The 16,896-nt window shown below is 37.4% G+C and overlaps 1 protein-coding gene across 1 annotated transcript; it reads right to left on the reverse strand.

The window, feature by feature from the left end:
• Positions 1-854: 854 nt before the first annotated feature.
• LOC136237895 (ATP-dependent translocase ABCB1-like) lies at positions 855-15,916 on the reverse strand. Its single transcript, XM_066028148.1, has 18 exons — positions 15,864-15,916; positions 12,680-12,793; positions 12,530-12,631; positions 12,350-12,475; positions 11,930-12,304; positions 8,853-9,014; positions 8,669-8,794; positions 6,591-6,731; positions 6,364-6,540; positions 3,806-3,889; positions 3,544-3,753; positions 3,386-3,486; positions 2,382-2,537; positions 2,176-2,332; positions 1,775-1,972; positions 1,514-1,720; positions 1,310-1,456; positions 855-1,259 (listed from the first exon to the last, which is right to left on the reverse strand). The coding sequence occupies exons 1-18, from the start codon at positions 15,870-15,872 to the stop codon at positions 1,065-1,067; spliced, it is 2,787 nt and encodes a 928-aa protein (XP_065884220.1). The 5' UTR covers positions 15,873-15,916; the 3' UTR covers positions 855-1,064.
• Between the last annotated feature and the right edge of the window lie 980 nt (positions 15,917-16,896).

Here is a 16,896-nt window from a genome sequence, read left to right on the forward strand (position 1 = left end):
GCCCCATCTTGAAAACTAAGCGACTAGCCACAGATATATACTGAATGAGAATAATTATGGAATAATAGGCTGGATACAAGAATAACAAAAAGAATAATAGAAGAACTTTTTGGGAAATTCTTGAAAGAATAATAGGTAAAATTTTGAGCATAATAGGCTCAGGCCTAATTGTGATCAATACTCTAGCTAATAGAACATTCAGCTATAACTCTAATAAAACATGCAGTCAGGTGCATTTAAGATTGTAATGAATAAAGAGTGGGCCATCCACCCACATTGGTTTAGACTAACTTTCTGATCTGAAACATAAAATTAACATAAGGTACATCTGAGCTGAATAATCAAATATGTTAGAAAACTAGTAACAAACAAGCATATGAAGTATCTAGTACACTAACTTAATCACTAGTTTAATCACTTGTACAGCTAAAAGTAACCTGCCCAATCTCTATTTTCTCAAGAACATGTATTATTTGTGTATATAACAAAGTCTTTGATTGTCAATATGTCTAATTGAAGGCCCAGGGCATTGCTGGAATAGAATGTGGTATTTGAAATAATTATTATCAAGCCATAGCCATAATGCCGTACCATTTCATTGAGGGGAATTTCCACAGATTGCCGTCATCCAAAATTTCGAGGGACGGATCTGTTATGCATTTATAATACTCAAACAATGCTGAGCTACAATTTTTAATTTTTGTGGTATTCCCTTGAAAAAATACCCACTATACGGTAATAATTATACCAGCCTAGCATGCTTGGGATTTTCTCATGCTTATGGCTCTAGGACAAAAACTGTTTGGAATACAGAACTACCACTATAGCATTAAATTATTAGCAAATGTCTTGTGGGTCACAGTAGTGACTATATTTGATGGTGAAACAAAGTGAAATTGATACTGTGCTGTATACAACGTCCATATTGGTGAGTGTAATGACGAACATGAGAAGGATAAATGGTATAGGTACAATAACTACCAATGTATCAACTGTGTTTCTATAGCTGTTGGGTGCATAGTTACATGTAGATGATTTGAGTAGCTACTACGTAACTGTAGTCTCTATGACTGAAACAAATTGTTCATTTTACAGTAGAGACCATTTTGAAGCATCAGTTCTGTGTGTGTACCACTCTCTATCACTCTTCCATCGGAAATCACAATTATCTTATCAGCGTTGTAGACTGTTGACAGTCGATGTGCTATCTTAATACAGGTACGACCCTTCTGTGCCTTCTCCAATGCTTCTTCCACCAGCTACAAACAAATAGCATTCATTAGAATAGAGTTATTATTATTATTATTACCTTTTCATTTTCAGCATCTAGAGCAGAAGTGGCTTCATCCAATAATAGTATCTTAGGATCCCTCACTAGAGCTCGTGCTATTGCCACACGTTGCTTTTGTCCTCCTGATAAATGACTACCTTTAGGTCCAACTTTTGTATCATAGCCCTGAATATCAAACAAAGATGATTAACTGAATGAAATAAGCAATTCTATTATATTAACCTGGGGTAAGCCCATTATAAAGTAATGAATGTTGGCTGATTTGGCAACCATTTCTACTTCTTCATCAGTCACTTCTCTAAAGTTTGCTCCATAGCGGATGTTATCAGCAATGGTGGCATCAAACAATGCTGGCTCCTGTGACACCAATCCTATCTGACCATGCAACCACTGAATGTTTAACAGTCTTAAATCGATACCATCCAATCTCTATTAGTTGCACAGTTAACTGGAAATGTCTAATTGTTATTCTCTAACACTCACCACTGCTCCACTTGACGGATCGTAGAATCGTTCTATCAAGGCCGTGACTGTGCTCTTACCACATCCACTGGGACCCACAATAGCCAATGTTTCTCCTGGCAATACTGAAAAACTGATACTTTTAAAGATTGATGCTTCTTGTCTGGTTGGATAGGAAAAGGCCACTCGACTGAAAGATATTTCACCCCTTATATGATCCTATATTATATTATTAATGATAATCATATATATTTACAGTTAATACAGTGGAACCTGTCTAAGCCAGGCCAAAATTTCTTGGCAGCGGGATCAGTATATGGATTCTCACTTGGAAACTTTTAAGTTGGCCTTTTAAGAAAGGTGGCCTTTCTACACAGGTGTACACTAAGACAAGTTTCACTGTAGCCATAGTTAATTTTTACCGGGAAAATTCCTCTTGTTGAACTAGGATCTATCATTGATTTTCGATAGAGTAGAGAGAACACTGATTTGACAGCGATCTTTGCATTGAAGTATTTTGACATCGAGTGACCAAGTTGTTTACCAACTGTAGTAGCATATAGTGTAGTCAACGTGGGCCTATAATACCATTGAAAACAGCAGATATAGACATAGCATCGAAACTTACACTAAAACATTAATGAAAGTTGTATGAAACTTGTGTTCATCAGGAACTGAAACCAGGAAAGCTCCAAATCGTATCATTATAGCAGTTATGATGAACTGGGACACTTCAACTGCACCATAAAGAGCTCCAAACATAATGGATGACTTTTTGATTCCACTAAGTAAGAAAATTATCAGCAGTTAATAACCCCAATAGAATTTATAATACTACATCTTTTTACCACTGCATGTACTGTATAACCTAAATATTTCGAGGGGGGAAATTTTTGCTGATTTCGTGGTTTTGGGGGTTACCAGCGAAAATTTTATCCTTGAAATATTTTAGTCCTCCATGTAGTCTAATACATATTGGGAGTGTTTGCAAATCCACTTTTTTAGGAACATTGCTCAACCTCGAAAAATTTGCCCCTCGAAATATTTAGGCTATACGGTAAATTTCTTTTGTTGTTTAACACTAGCTAGTGTTCCACCCATACAGAAAAATACTTACCAATATGATACAGATACCTGGCAGTGAATTTCACCAATACAGATACCGATACTGATACTTACATTATCAAGTTATTTGCTTGTATTGCTTCTATTTTTATTTTATTTGCACTAGTGTTTTATAACAAAGAAAATACCCCCTAAAGTTATGGCAATATGATAAGCAGATAAAGTATGCCCTTCCGTGATAAGCTGATCTTTAATGATAAGAAAGTTTAGGAAACCCTATAGTTAGTTAAAAGAAGTCAAACCATCTATGTTGGCCTACTTCTGGATGCAGTGCACACGACAAATGAGCACAGAATTCACAATTTTACATGACAGCAGCATCAATTAAACAAGAATATAATATTTTCACCATCAGTTTAAATTGCCAGTACGTATCTGGAGGCTGCTGTGCCGTCAGATCCTTGAGATCTGATGCATTCAAAAATTCTTAGGGTCGACCCCGGCCCTGGTCCAAATATTTGACTTTGGAGGTCAAATTATATAACTGATATCATATGCAACATATACCTTTTGTAAGGAGTGAGAGCATTTGTATACACCTGCATAAGTTTTTTCTGCAAACTAAAAGATACCACTGTTCGAATGCTTAATATTGACTCAAACATCATCTGTAACAATAAATGCAGTGTTGACTTATCCATGCACACAAAAGCAAAGAATATTACATGATTTGATTCCTCAAGTATGGCTCCACTTTCCTTGGTACTATCGACAGACATCATTGCTCTTATAATTACAGGAACGGTTGCTAGTGGTAACAATGCCGTCATGACAAGTGATGCAGCTGAGGAGTCCAAGTAGATATAGGCTAATACTGTAATGGCAGTGAAGGTTACTGCTGAAGATAACATTATACCAAGCTGAGTTCCCAACAACTGCGTAATTTATGACATCACATTCAACAGTTTGTAAAATTACATAACCCACATTTTCCACTAAAGAAGCATCAATAGCTAATCTAGAAACAAGGGCTCCAGTCCAGTTGTATTTCAAGTCAAACCAGCTAATCTCCTAATGGAACACGTCAAACATCACACTTTAAAGAGGGGTATGGATTTGTCATTTCACATTACACAACAACAACATTTGGTACAAAAAATCTAATCCTATATATCACATATCATAATGACCGATCATGTCCACTGACTGAGTCAGTAGGCTCACATGATTATTTAATTGACTTACACACAATACGATGGAAGTCAGTTGGGATATGTTAAGTTCAGTTCTGGTTACATATAAGATAGTTGCTCTAAAGTAAGCTCTCTATGTGACCTACTGGTCTTATCACTTATGTAAATGTGTCAAGAAATTAAAAAAAGTATTTAGTGTGCTGCGTTCACTAATGGTTGGAAGCTACGTGTACCAAATTTTCACATGTTTTACACCACTTCCTTACCTTCCAGCCAACAGCTAAGTTTCCCGCCATTTTAGATAGTTTTAAACTGTATCAGGCGAACTCCAAAATGGGTGGGATACATCTGATTTATCAGTCTGCACATGGGGTAACAATCGTAGTATGGATGGGGGGAGTTAAGCCAACCATATATGTATCAGGCACGTTATCTTGTCATTCCTACTGTGACCAGACAAACAGTTGAAGGAAGAAAATGGAATGTGAGTAGATAAACCATTGTAGAAAAGCCTTTCACATGGTTTTGAAGAAATTGGATTAAAAACCATTGAGTCATAATGTTAAAACTAACTACATGTATCCAGTGCTTGATTAATAATGCAGTCACTGTATATATTAGAGCATTCAGCTACATTTAAGGTCATCCTGTAGAGAGTTCAACTACACAACAAATCACCCTGTAGAATGTTCAGCTAGTACTACATTATAAGTCACCCTGTAGACAAGTTGCAAGGAGAGTTCAAGTTACCATGTAGAAAGTTCAGCTACAGAGTCACCCTGCTAATGCCAATCATTTTAAATATGAGTGTGATTATTAAATATATTAGCATCATTGCAGCTATTTCTTGGCTGACACCTTTCAACTTTTTTTCATCCTAGCCTTTTTATTTAGGGGAATGGGTGCACCTTTTTCACAGCAGGCTGTTTTGGTACAGATTGCTTCTACTGAAAATAAGATGCATTGTATTAGGGTTGAAATGATCATGGATTATTAGTATTCGAGTACTCTCTAATGATAATGATCGAGTATACTCACAAATACTAGCTACTTGTAGTCATACTCATGTAACATGTTTTATACCAGACTTTAAGCAGTTAATAGCACTGTCAATGATACATACACACTGTATTAAAGTACTGGTGTCAGTTTTCCTGACAAGCAATGTGCATTACATTACACCAATCAAACTCTATAGCCTTTACGGTTTCATTTCATAATGATAGATACATCATGCGAGCTGGGTCACATGATTCTTGAAGTTTACTACGTATCTGAGTACCAAAATTCTTACTGAGCAGTGATAGATCTTTTTGTGGTTTCGACATAAACCACCTTTTGAATTTGGCTAGGGCTGAGCGATTGTGAAATTTTGCTACTTTCACAATTGCATGATGCAACATATCACGATTATGATAAATACCACAATGTTATAATTTTGCATGCATCAATAGCATTGCATATGTACAACTTTATTTACTTTAACAAAACAAGGTAAAATTGTGTGCAACTGTTTCAACACAATTAAGGTAGTTACAGTTTAATACAAACAGCAAAATGAATAATAGTTCGAATAAGTAAGCTTTTTAACTAGCAAGATTTATTCACACAATGAACGGACTATGTCATAAGTATAGGCTCGTTTTCCAGATCAAGTTCTCCCACAATAGTATGTGTCACCATTTTGAATTAACTATTATACATTTGCATGTGATGTCACAACATCACAATTATTTATAGCACACATATCCCAGAATTGATATAATCTCCCAGCCCTAACTTTAGCTCAGCAGCAGTCTAACTTCCTTTACTAAAGCTGTATTGACACGTAACTATAGCAAAATACTACATACCACTATGTTTCAGTAGCAAGTAGAGCATCCATTATAGCTATTAAACCCTCAGCAACACTTTACTTTTCACATAACATTTCTGTTGATCGAGATACTCTAATAGAGCAGTCCAGTAACTACTCTAATAGAGCAATCAAAAGTACAGCTTAGTCATAACTTTTTCCCTACAGTTAGTTAATAGTTTAGAGCACTGGATTTACTGTGATTGTTATTCTAAAATTAGCTTAAAAGCCAACCTCAGAGCTTCTAAATTCTCAAATTTTCTTGGCATATATTATTTTTCAGAAACCCCTTTTCAAAATCCTTGATTTCCACGTGATGAGTACCCGAGTATTTGTAGCATTTATTGTAGCCCCAAATGCAATTAATTGTGATACAATGAATGTGACATCATAATCACATTATATCTCATGTACCGCTCAATATTTTAGATTGCATGCAAATATATGAAAAGTAATTCCAGCAGACAGAGTCACAGATAAACAGTATATAAATGTACCTGTTTTAACATAGCTTGGAGAGACGACTTTCTTAACCGAGATATCAGTATAGCACCATTGTTGCCATATGAGGCTGTCTTTGTAAAGAGTGTTATTGCCAGAAAAATGGCTAGAATTGGATAAACTACCAATGCCAGACGAGCGTTTTGCTCTGCTGTGTTAGGATCAAGATATGCCTAAACAAATAACGTCGATGATACAAGTTCATGTGATAATAACTACATACCTGTATTACAAAAATGGTATAGAAATAACAGACAAAACAAAATGCAAGTCCTTCTACTAAACTCCCAATAACTGCCATCAGTAAATAGTACCACTTTGACATTTTGATAATACTCAGCATCTCCCTGTTGTCCATTTCTTCCTGTAGAATACCAAAATATGGGTAACCATAAAGGTTTGTCCTTTCTTGCAAAATATTGATGCCTTACAATACCTTCATGGTATTTTAGAAGTGTTGCTACTATATAATTATTGAATGATGAAGGCCCTGCATGAATGATTATCATAAAATCTCAGTACTGTGACAAATACTTGTTCCATTCTGGGAATATTTTCCACCAGAATATCTTGATCCACAGTCTCATAGGATTGTGACCATAAAGTCTAGGTCATAGTTCCAGTGGCTCAATGAGGCCTGGAAGATTGCTGGGGTGGTGGTATTGAGACTGGTTAAATCTTGCTCAAATAGGCAGAGTTGGGGTAGTTACTTCAGAAAAGTAACTAGCAACTAGATACTTTCATCCCATGTAACTTAGTTACTTTTAGAAGGTAACTAAGTATCTAGTTACTTTCATAAACAAGTTATGCTTGTTTGTTAACTTTTGTAACATAATTATTTTGCCCAGAGCAAGGGAAGAAGACAACTATATATATATATATATATATATATACTAATTGTATGTACCCTTTCTGAAAATAACGATTCTGTGGCCATATCAGCTCAGTTTCAACTGTTATGTCTGTATACTCAAGCTGAATCATGAAGAACAGTACACAGAAAGTGTCTACTTAATGTGGCTGTAGCACAAAAATTGAAGTACTCTGTTACAAGTTACTAGTTACAAGCATGTAACCAGTTATATAACAAGTTACTTGTGGTTGATTAAGAAACCTAACAGGTTGAACAGCTGGGAGCTATCCGAGCCACCAGGTCCTCCTTTGACTGGATAAGGACCAGCATGTCATCCAAGAATATCACAAGGTGAATTCCTTGATATCTGAAAATCATGAGTTTGGGTCAAATAAATCTTGAGGTAAAGTTGCAGCATCAATTTCCATAGTTAGTTTTACAAGTAAAAGTAAAAATTATGGATTAAATGTCCACTAGTATATCTTCAGGTGTAGCATAATTGATATTTGGGGTGCACACTCAGAAGAAAGGCTGCAGCACATGTTGCTGTCAGATCTTCAGTGCTGGTCACTGTAAAGTGCTAATAATAAAAGAAAATAATAAGCCTGGTGCCATTTTTTTTCTTCTTACACAGTATGCATGGGTTTACTGCCAGTTATAATAATGTTCCAAAAAAGTAAACAAACATGCAAGTAAAAATTAGGAACTTTAAGTTTGATTAGGGATCAAAGAAATGAAAGTAGTGAAACAAGGGAAGTCACGTTTTTTTTACTGAAGTAGCAAAGTAGGTGTTACGCATTGTTTTCAGCTATGTATGCTCAGCTCATTACACAGTGTTACAAACCACTTTGAGAAGGACCTCTGCAATCAATCCAGTTACAACGGAAAAATCCTGTTACAAATGTATGATATTTTGGCCAGAAAACCTCAAATCTTCTTTATCTCTGATATACAGTACTATTGTTCTGTATAATAAGACGGTGAAATCCTTTACATAGTTTCTGGAGGGCCCATTGAGATTTGCTTATGCCACAAATATTCTATTCTGCAATATGGATATATAGTACTATGGGGTTGATTTTTCATTGTTTTCGTCCGACAGGTGTCTTTTGGCATACTGAAGTAGGTACAATGTATGCATCATGGTCCTTGTTTGCTTCTTGGTTCTTTTTGCATACAGTAGGAAGCTATCATTTCAACTAGCAAACATGTTAATATCTTTGTGTGTGTTAATCTAATGTAACAGGGATCATTTATTATGTACATTTTCATTCCATGCCTCCAACAGTCAAAGTAAGCAGATCGATTCTAGGCCAGCTTCACGTATTGTTATGCATTTGTATGGCTGTGTGCAACAGACAGAACATAATTGAAACAGTATCACTTGAAGTTTAAATTCAATTCTTACTTTAGCCATATGGATCACTGTACAATAATATTTGACTTACTTCTAGCTCATCATCAGTCATGTCGAAGAAATTGAATGATAGTTTTGGAGCACAGTAATCTTCAGGTCGTTTGGTTTTAACAGTCAAATTGTCATCACTGGCTGACATACAGCTTTCAATATGCAGCTAACCAATTATATTATAATTCACCATTTAATATAATGCATACTTGTATATGTTATACCTGAGCTGCCATCAACTTGAAGAACGATCCTTGTTGAGCTATTAATTCCTTTAGTGTATCGAATTCCACAATTCTACCTTCATCCATTACTGCTATCAGATCAACATGCTTAATTGTTGATAATCTGTGAGCTATTACTATTGTTGTTCGCCCAACACTAGCCTGTAAATATATTACCACGTCATCGCATACAATTATGTTATGATTACAGGTTTTTGCAATTGAATTCGGCGACTTTGAGTTCGTCGCTTTTGCAATTGAATTCGTCCCGTTTGCAATTGAATTCATCCCGTTTGCAATTGAATTCGTCGGTTTTGCAATTGAATTCGTCCCGTTTACAATTGAATTCGTCGCTTTTGCAATTGAATTCGTCGCTTTTGCAATTGAATTCGTCGCTTTTGCAATTGAATTCGTCGCTTTTGCAATTGAATTCGTCGCTTTTGCAATTGAATTCGTCGGTTTTGCAATTGAATTCGTCCCGTTTACAATTGAATTCGTCGCTTTTGCAATTGAATTCGTCGCTTTTGCAATTGAATTCGTCGCTTTTGCAATTGAATTCGTCGCTTTTGCAATTGAATTCGTCGCTTTTGCAATTGAATTCGTCGCTTTTGCAGTTAAATTCGTCCATAACAAGAATGGCAGCTGGAGCAAACATGAAAACATGATGTAGCAGCTGCTACAAGAACTTGTTCAAGTACAACAGTAGTAAACAACTCTTTATAAGGCAATAATTCTTCCTCTACAGCCTCTCCACCAACATTCCAAACTCTACTACGCCATTCGCGATGGGTGTGGTCACTCGCGAGCAAGCTAATTAACTTGTCAGACAGCTATCAACTTCGCGTACTACCAGCTTCAATTACCTTCTAGTGTCTCAAGTGTAACTCTCCAAGGCATAAATAGTTCATCTCTTAATGAACGGGTTGGTTTCTTGGAGCCGTTTAGTTTATGACGAATTGTAATGCAAACGCGACGAATTCTATTGCAAAACCGACTAATTCAACTGCAAAAGCGACGAATTCAATTGCAAACGGGACGAATTCAATTGCAAAGGCGACGAATTCAATTGCAAAAACCTATAAGGTTGTAATAGATTCCCCACATCTAAGTAGGAGTGCACCAATATTTGATCAGCTATTGGTTATCGGCATTTTTTGCGTATCGGTATCAGATTGGTAACATATGTAAAACAAGCAGCAGATACAGATATACTTAAACATCTATATATGGGCACTCATGCTCTAGTAATACCCTAGCAGTGCCTCTTATGTAATGTTGGTTATTGATTACAGTCCAACTCTGTCACTTTAAACCCTAAAGTTAGAGTGCAAATTATTAGAGAAAATGTCTATGCTTTGGCTTTGTTTATTGGCTTCATCTATATCAAATATCAGTCAGCTAAAAGTCATATTGGTGCACCTCTACCAACGTTGAAACCGGGTCACTACTGCTGACCCGGATGACCCACTGACCCGGATTTGACTCGGATTGATTAGAGCCGAGACGTGTTTCGGCTAGTCTCGAGCGAGCGAACGAGTCTACATTTTGAGCGTTCGATTCGTGTTGAGTAAATATTGCAACTTCAGGCTAGCTGTAGGTTGAAGACCAAAAAAAAAAAAAAGGCCTTCACCTACTGACAATAGCTACCCCTCACCATAGATACCCTCAGTTTCGTGCTACATACTACACTTACTAACAAATGGGCGTGGCTGAGCGTATGTTGGTAATGCGATAAGTGGGCGTGGCTCACGAAAGAGCTACGCGATAGCGTTTATAAGTTTCCATGTCGTCAAACGAACAATTTTGTTTCTCACGTGATCCAATCCGGGTCAGACCCGGATAAATTGTAAACCGGGTCAGACCCGGATGACCCGGAGAAAATGTGACCCGGATGACCCGACCCGGTTTCAACGCTGACCTCTACATCTGTATCACTTTCCTGTCATTTAAAGTTTTACTCTTATGCAGTTTGGTAGTTGTTTTGGTATTGTTAGTTGAAGTTTAGTAGTCTGGGCAGTTGCATGGTACTGGTCATCAACTGTGACCCTCAATGCTACATCATCACTTTTAGTTTATGGTGTGATCTTTGTAATTGAAGAATTACGAAAATTTCATGAATTAAGAAATCCAACAAAGTATATAATCAATGTCTAAAGTAACTTCATATATATATATATATATAATAGGTATGATATTATCAGTGTTGGGACAGTTACTTTTTAAAAGTAATCAGAACTATTTAGTTACAGTTACATATATTACCCAAAAAATAAAGTAACTATAATAATATATTACTTTGTGTCCACAGCTTTAAGCTGTCAGGTGTGAAACTACCACCTTATCACGTGACATGATTGCGTTGTTGGGCAATGTGCAAATCTTGCATGGTTATAAGCAAGAAGCTGGTGAATAAGCTTCATTCAGTAGGCTTCATTACTTCGTTGTGGCTAGGCGATACTCAGTGGATTACTAACAACATTAGTAACTTCGTTACTTGTAGTAATAATATTATGTAATATTAGACTCGTTACAGTAACGATATTGCTTAGGTAACGCGTTACATTTGTTAGTAAAGTAACTTGAGTTATATTACCTGTTTTTATAGCATATTTTGTTATATTACTTAGTTACCACAAAAGTAATATTATTATGTAACGCGTTACATATTACCCCCAACACTGGATATTATGAAGTTTATAGTTCCCCATACATTACTGTATCTGAGGGGGCAACAGTTGCCCCTTCTGGACAATCACAGTAGGGAAGAGCCACAAATTCATATATCAATTTAACATGGTGTGAATGTCAAAAATTATCTCTCCAAGTTATAAATGGGTAATCGTAGATCACAATTTTGAATCCTGTACAGTTCCAAGAAGGGGCAACTACAATTGCCAACTGTACATGTTGCTCCCTCACATAGACCACAATAATGTAAACTTCAGGTTGCTAGGGGATAGGTCAACTTTTCTCATATTATGATATGGGTTATAAAATTGGGTTCTTAACTGGACTAATGGGCTAGCCACCTCACATGCATACACTGACTTGATGTTACCCTGGATACAGTGCAGTACCTTATTCAGTGCATCCTGTACTATTGCTTCACTTTCAGTGTCCAGAGCAGAAGTGGCCTCATCCAATAGTAGTATCATAGGATCTCTTATAATTGCTCTAGCAATGGCCATACGTTGTTTTTGTCCCCCTGATAACTGAGTACCCCTTTCTCCAACTAATGTATTATAACCATCAGGAAGTTCAGTGATGAATGAGTGAGCATTTACTGCCTTAGCTGCCATCTCTATTTCTTCTTGGGTGGCATCTTCCTTACCATAAGAAATGTTCTCTGCTATTGTACCACCAAACAATACTGGCTCTTGACTGACAACTCCGATACTCTGTCTCAACCACTGCAAATTGAGCTCGCGTATGTCATGGCCTCCTATCAGTATCTATTAGATAGGATGATATTTCTGGTATACATTTTATAGCTTTACTTCTCCAGATTGAATGTCATAAAACCTTTGAAGTAGTTGTATAATGGTACTCTTACCACTACCACTAGCTCCTACTAGTGCAACAGTTTGACCTGGTTCAATATCCAGAGTTAAGCCACTTAAAACCTACATTTACAATATTAAAGGTTAAAGCACAGTACAAGATATGTATTAGCTCACTGTTAAATCTAGTCTGGATGGATAAGAGAAGTGAACATTACGTAGTCTGATATCATAAGATATGTTATCAGGTACTGTCCCTGTGTCGTCAGCAGTAGGAGTCTGTGTATGCTTACCTCATGCATAATTATTTGTTCACTATTTGTATACCTTCTCAATGATATTAAATATTTCTGTGGCTGCTTCCCTAGCTGCACCGACACTGTCCATGTCTAATGTACTACCCACTAGTACCAAAGTAGAGATACCAGTAATAATTCCCGCCTAGAAAATGAAATACATTTACAGAAATAAAAATATAAGGTAATTTCTTATCTGCAGGGGTGAATGCAGTAAGACCAATAATTATTAAGTGCTAGACAGCAGGCCCATGCATCCGTACTACATTCATATCAACATTGAGATACTCTAATAGAGCAGTCATCCTGATACAGCAGTTGAAACAATTGTATTCTGATAAACTGCTGAAATCACTTTCAAATGGTACCTCTCTAGGTTGGAATGTTTTGCATGTTAGTGTGTTTCATAGACCTTCCCTACACACATAGTGGTTGGCAAAACAGACTGAAAACATGCTGTGTCATTGAAGTAACAAGAAAACAATGAATAAATTGACATAATCAGGAGCTCTCTAAATGGCTACTAGCCATGTACTGTATTGTCTCATTTCTTTCAAGCAACATTTTATCCTGGCCACTAAATGAAACTGCATGGTAACTACATGAGACAACATTTATATACAACACCATCAATCATGAATCAACTTCATACCTCCAAGTTGTACTCTCCTTGATGTATTCCTCTCACCTTATAATACAGATTTAAGGTTGAAAGGAAAGCCATGGAACAGCTCTCACTTCGATTCATTGTTAACCTCATAATTTGTGGCAACTGTACATAATTGTCTGTACTAAGCAGTTATTTGAGACCTGGTGTTTTTTTGAAACTGGTGCATGTTGCAAAGCTCCATTCCTTCAGTGACTAAATGTGACCAGGCATTTATATGGGTCTGGCCATTTGAGGCAATATGGTACATAGCAAAACACACTATGGTGCAGATATATGAGATATATACACATGACGGTATTATTATATTACCTTCAGATGTGTTAAGTACATAATTTCTCAAGAAAGAAAAAAAACTTTGTTAGAAGAAGATTAAGCAGTTTTGCCATTTAAATTTTACAGTTAGTACGTAAGTCAATGTGTTGATTAACCGTTCAGCCCCTCTGCCTTGCTGCTGCAGCTAGGTCATAATTACATGCAGTTAGCTGTGTTGTTTACATCTAGAATTCCAGCAAGTTTGCTCTGTATCTCTTGCATTTAACTCACTGTATATGATGGCTGTTAGAAGCTTCATTAAAGGCAAGATGATGAACATTTGTTTGGCACAAATTGCTTTGATACAAGCATTGAGTGTGTGTGTGTCAGCGTTGAAACCGGGTTGGGTCATCCGGGTCACATTTTCTCCGGGTCATCCGGGTCTGACCCGGATTGGATCACGTGAGAAACGAAATTGTTCGTTTGACGACGTGGAACTTATAAATGCTATCGCGTAGCTCTTTCGTGAGCCACGCCCACTTATCGCATTACCAACATATGTTCAGCCACGCCTATTTGTTAGTAAGTGCAGTATGTAGCACGAAACTGAGGGTATCTATGGTGAGGGATAGCTATTGTCAGTAGGTGAAGACTTTTTTTTTTTTTTTTTTGGTCTTCAACCTACAGCTAGGCTGAAGTTGCAATATTTACCCAATACGAATTGAACGCTCAAAATGTAGACTCGTTCGCTCACCCGAGACTAGCCGAAACACGTCTCGGCTTTAATTAATCCGGGTCAGTGGGTCATCCGGATCAGCAGTAGTGACCTGGTTTCAACGTTGGTGTGTGTGTGTGTGTGTGTGTGTGTGTGTGTGTGTGTGTGTGTGTGTGTGTGTGTGTGTGTGTGTGTGTGTGTGTGTGTGTGTGTGTGTGTGTGTGTGTGTGTGTGTGCAGTGGCGTAACTAGAACCAGACTGACACCAGGGCCTAGTGCAATCAGTGGCATAGCTAACCGGAAGGTGATGGGATGACACACCCCCACAGAACACTTAATGTCATTATCGTACAAAAAGGCTAATGACCCAATGATGGGCTAGCCAACATACAGTGTAGTATTAGCTAACTTATCATATCTAAGTAGCTGCTTTATTACAAATTACTTTCTATGTAAGTATAATGCAACCACCGCAGATTAAGCCTCATCTCACTCTCACATGTCTCAACTGTACTCCAACATAATCGTCCATGATCAAGTAGAGCTATACATCACTGGCAGTATATTATAATGTGTTATAGCTATCTACATCGTTAGACACACCTGGCCACACTGATTTCGTCCACTGAATTTAGTGAATTACCACTCCAGATTGACTCCTTATCTCTATTTCCGAGTAATCCCCTCTACTTTAATATATAGCAGACCAACACTCTCAACAATTCATCACCTCATAGTGCAGTTTATCAGTGTTATTTCAAGCCTCAATTGCAGAAGGTCAACCGCCTATGTTTAAATGCACTATAATGTGAGTATGCCAGTCTAAAAATAGAACAATAATTAGTGTGAGTAACTAATATTTTCATTACTTGTTGTCTCAAGCATGGATGATCCTTTTGTTAACTGTTGCATCACAAGTTTGCTAAATGGAGTGAGTGGAAGTGTTGAAGAGAATAGCACTGAAGAAACTGGCCATTTAGCACGACTGTTACCATGTGCTAGGACTCGTGCTCAACATTGTTTACTTGGTCTAAACACCACAGCCTAATTTATGGACGTGAAATTTAATTTAAGGGGTGTGGTAGTTTGTGCCTTGATCAAATCGACCAATGGTCCACTATTGTTCACTAAGAGAAACTCTAGAGTATATACCCAAGACCAGTAAGTCTTCTTTGCTGTTTTGTTCGAATTTTTGATACATTGCCCACGGTCCGTGATGGTTGGCCTAGCTTATCTTGGCGTCATGGTATGCAAAATGTCTGTTTTCTATCTAATAATTTGCTGACACCCGGGCCTAGACCCAGGTCGGGTTTAGTTACGCCACTCTGTGTGTGTGTGTGTGTGTGTGTGTGTGTGTGTGTGTGTGTGTGTGTGTGTGTGTGTGTGTGTGTGTGTGTGTGTGTGTGTGTGTGTGTGTGTGTGTGTGTGTGTGTGTGTGTGTGTGTGTGTGTGTGTGTGTGAGGGGGTTGTTGGATGCCATGGTATGAGGATGAGGATGATCAGACAGACATACAGTTTTTCAAATATTTATGTATAGGTAATCAGTCTCATATGTATACTGTATATATGTAACACTCACCGTACTCATATCCACAAAGCTTAAGTTATAAGTGTGAATCAGCCAACCACCAAACCTAATCAGGCAAAATGTAATATCTAATGATCACCAACAAACAAAATCAGATAACAAGACATATATAATAATAACAGAAATAAAAAGTAGGGAAACAAGGGAGGTTGCCTACGCCTGCAGATACACTAGTGAAATTTAATCCCCTAATTCAATCATGGGCATAGACTGAAATAGGGATTAAATATCCACTAGTATATCTGCAGGTGTAGGTGACCTCCCTTGTTTCCCTACTTTTTCTATGTTTCCTATTTGAACTTAAAATTCCAAATTTTTCCTTATACTTGTTTGTTTACTGATTGGTGAACCTGCGCATACTGCATCAAAAGAAAGAAGAGTGCCAGAATTAATGTTTTTGTCTGAATGCACACTCCAGCTATCAATTACTGACTCGAAAATGAAGTGGCCATTATGCTTCACTTTCAGCTATGTTCAGCCTGTTTCACAGCACTATAATTGAAGAACAGTAGGAGAAGCACCTCTGCATGCAATCAATCCAGTCATAGAAAATAAGGAGGATTTGTGTGCCTCAGCTATCAATTAACTACTGACTCGGAAGTGACCATTATTCTTCGCTTTCAGCTATGTTCAGCCTATTTCATAGCATTGTAAATGAAGAACAGTAGGAGAAGTTCCTCTGCAATTACCATGGAATACCATTTACAAACATAGGGAAGCCATTGCACTACTGCAAATTGACACCTTGGGCTGTCAGCAAAAAGAAATCTGAGAAAAAGGAGGATAAAGGTAAGTCCATGATATGTGCATTGTATGTACTGTGGTATGCCAAAAAGCATGTCTCGGGGCAAAGTGATGTTGAACAGTGAAAAACTCAAGCCCATTACCTCAGCCATTATTGAGTTACGCTTGTCTGAAGGCATTAGTCAGTCAGTCAGTCAGTCAGTCAGTCAGTCAGTCAGTCAGTCAGTCAGTCAGTCAGTCAGTCAGTCAGTCAGTCAGTCAGTCAGTCAGTCAGTCAGTC

The sequence above is a fragment of the Dysidea avara genome, chromosome 11, assembly GCF_963678975.1.
Source record: "Dysidea avara chromosome 11, odDysAvar1.4, whole genome shotgun sequence".
Taxonomy (NCBI): Eukaryota; Metazoa; Porifera; class Demospongiae; order Dictyoceratida; family Dysideidae; genus Dysidea; species Dysidea avara.

Excerpts from the sequence above, each read along its gene's own strand:
- LOC136237895 (XM_066028148.1), bottom strand. Across the intron at positions 8,795-8,852 it reads TCAAGTTGATGGCAGCTCAG|CTGCATATTGAAAGCTGTAT; the intron begins GTATAACATATA and ends ATAATTGGTTAG. Across the intron at positions 6,732-8,668 it reads TGACTGATGATGAGCTAGAA|GAAGAAATGGACAACAGGGA; the intron begins GTAAGTCAAATA and ends GGTATTCTACAG.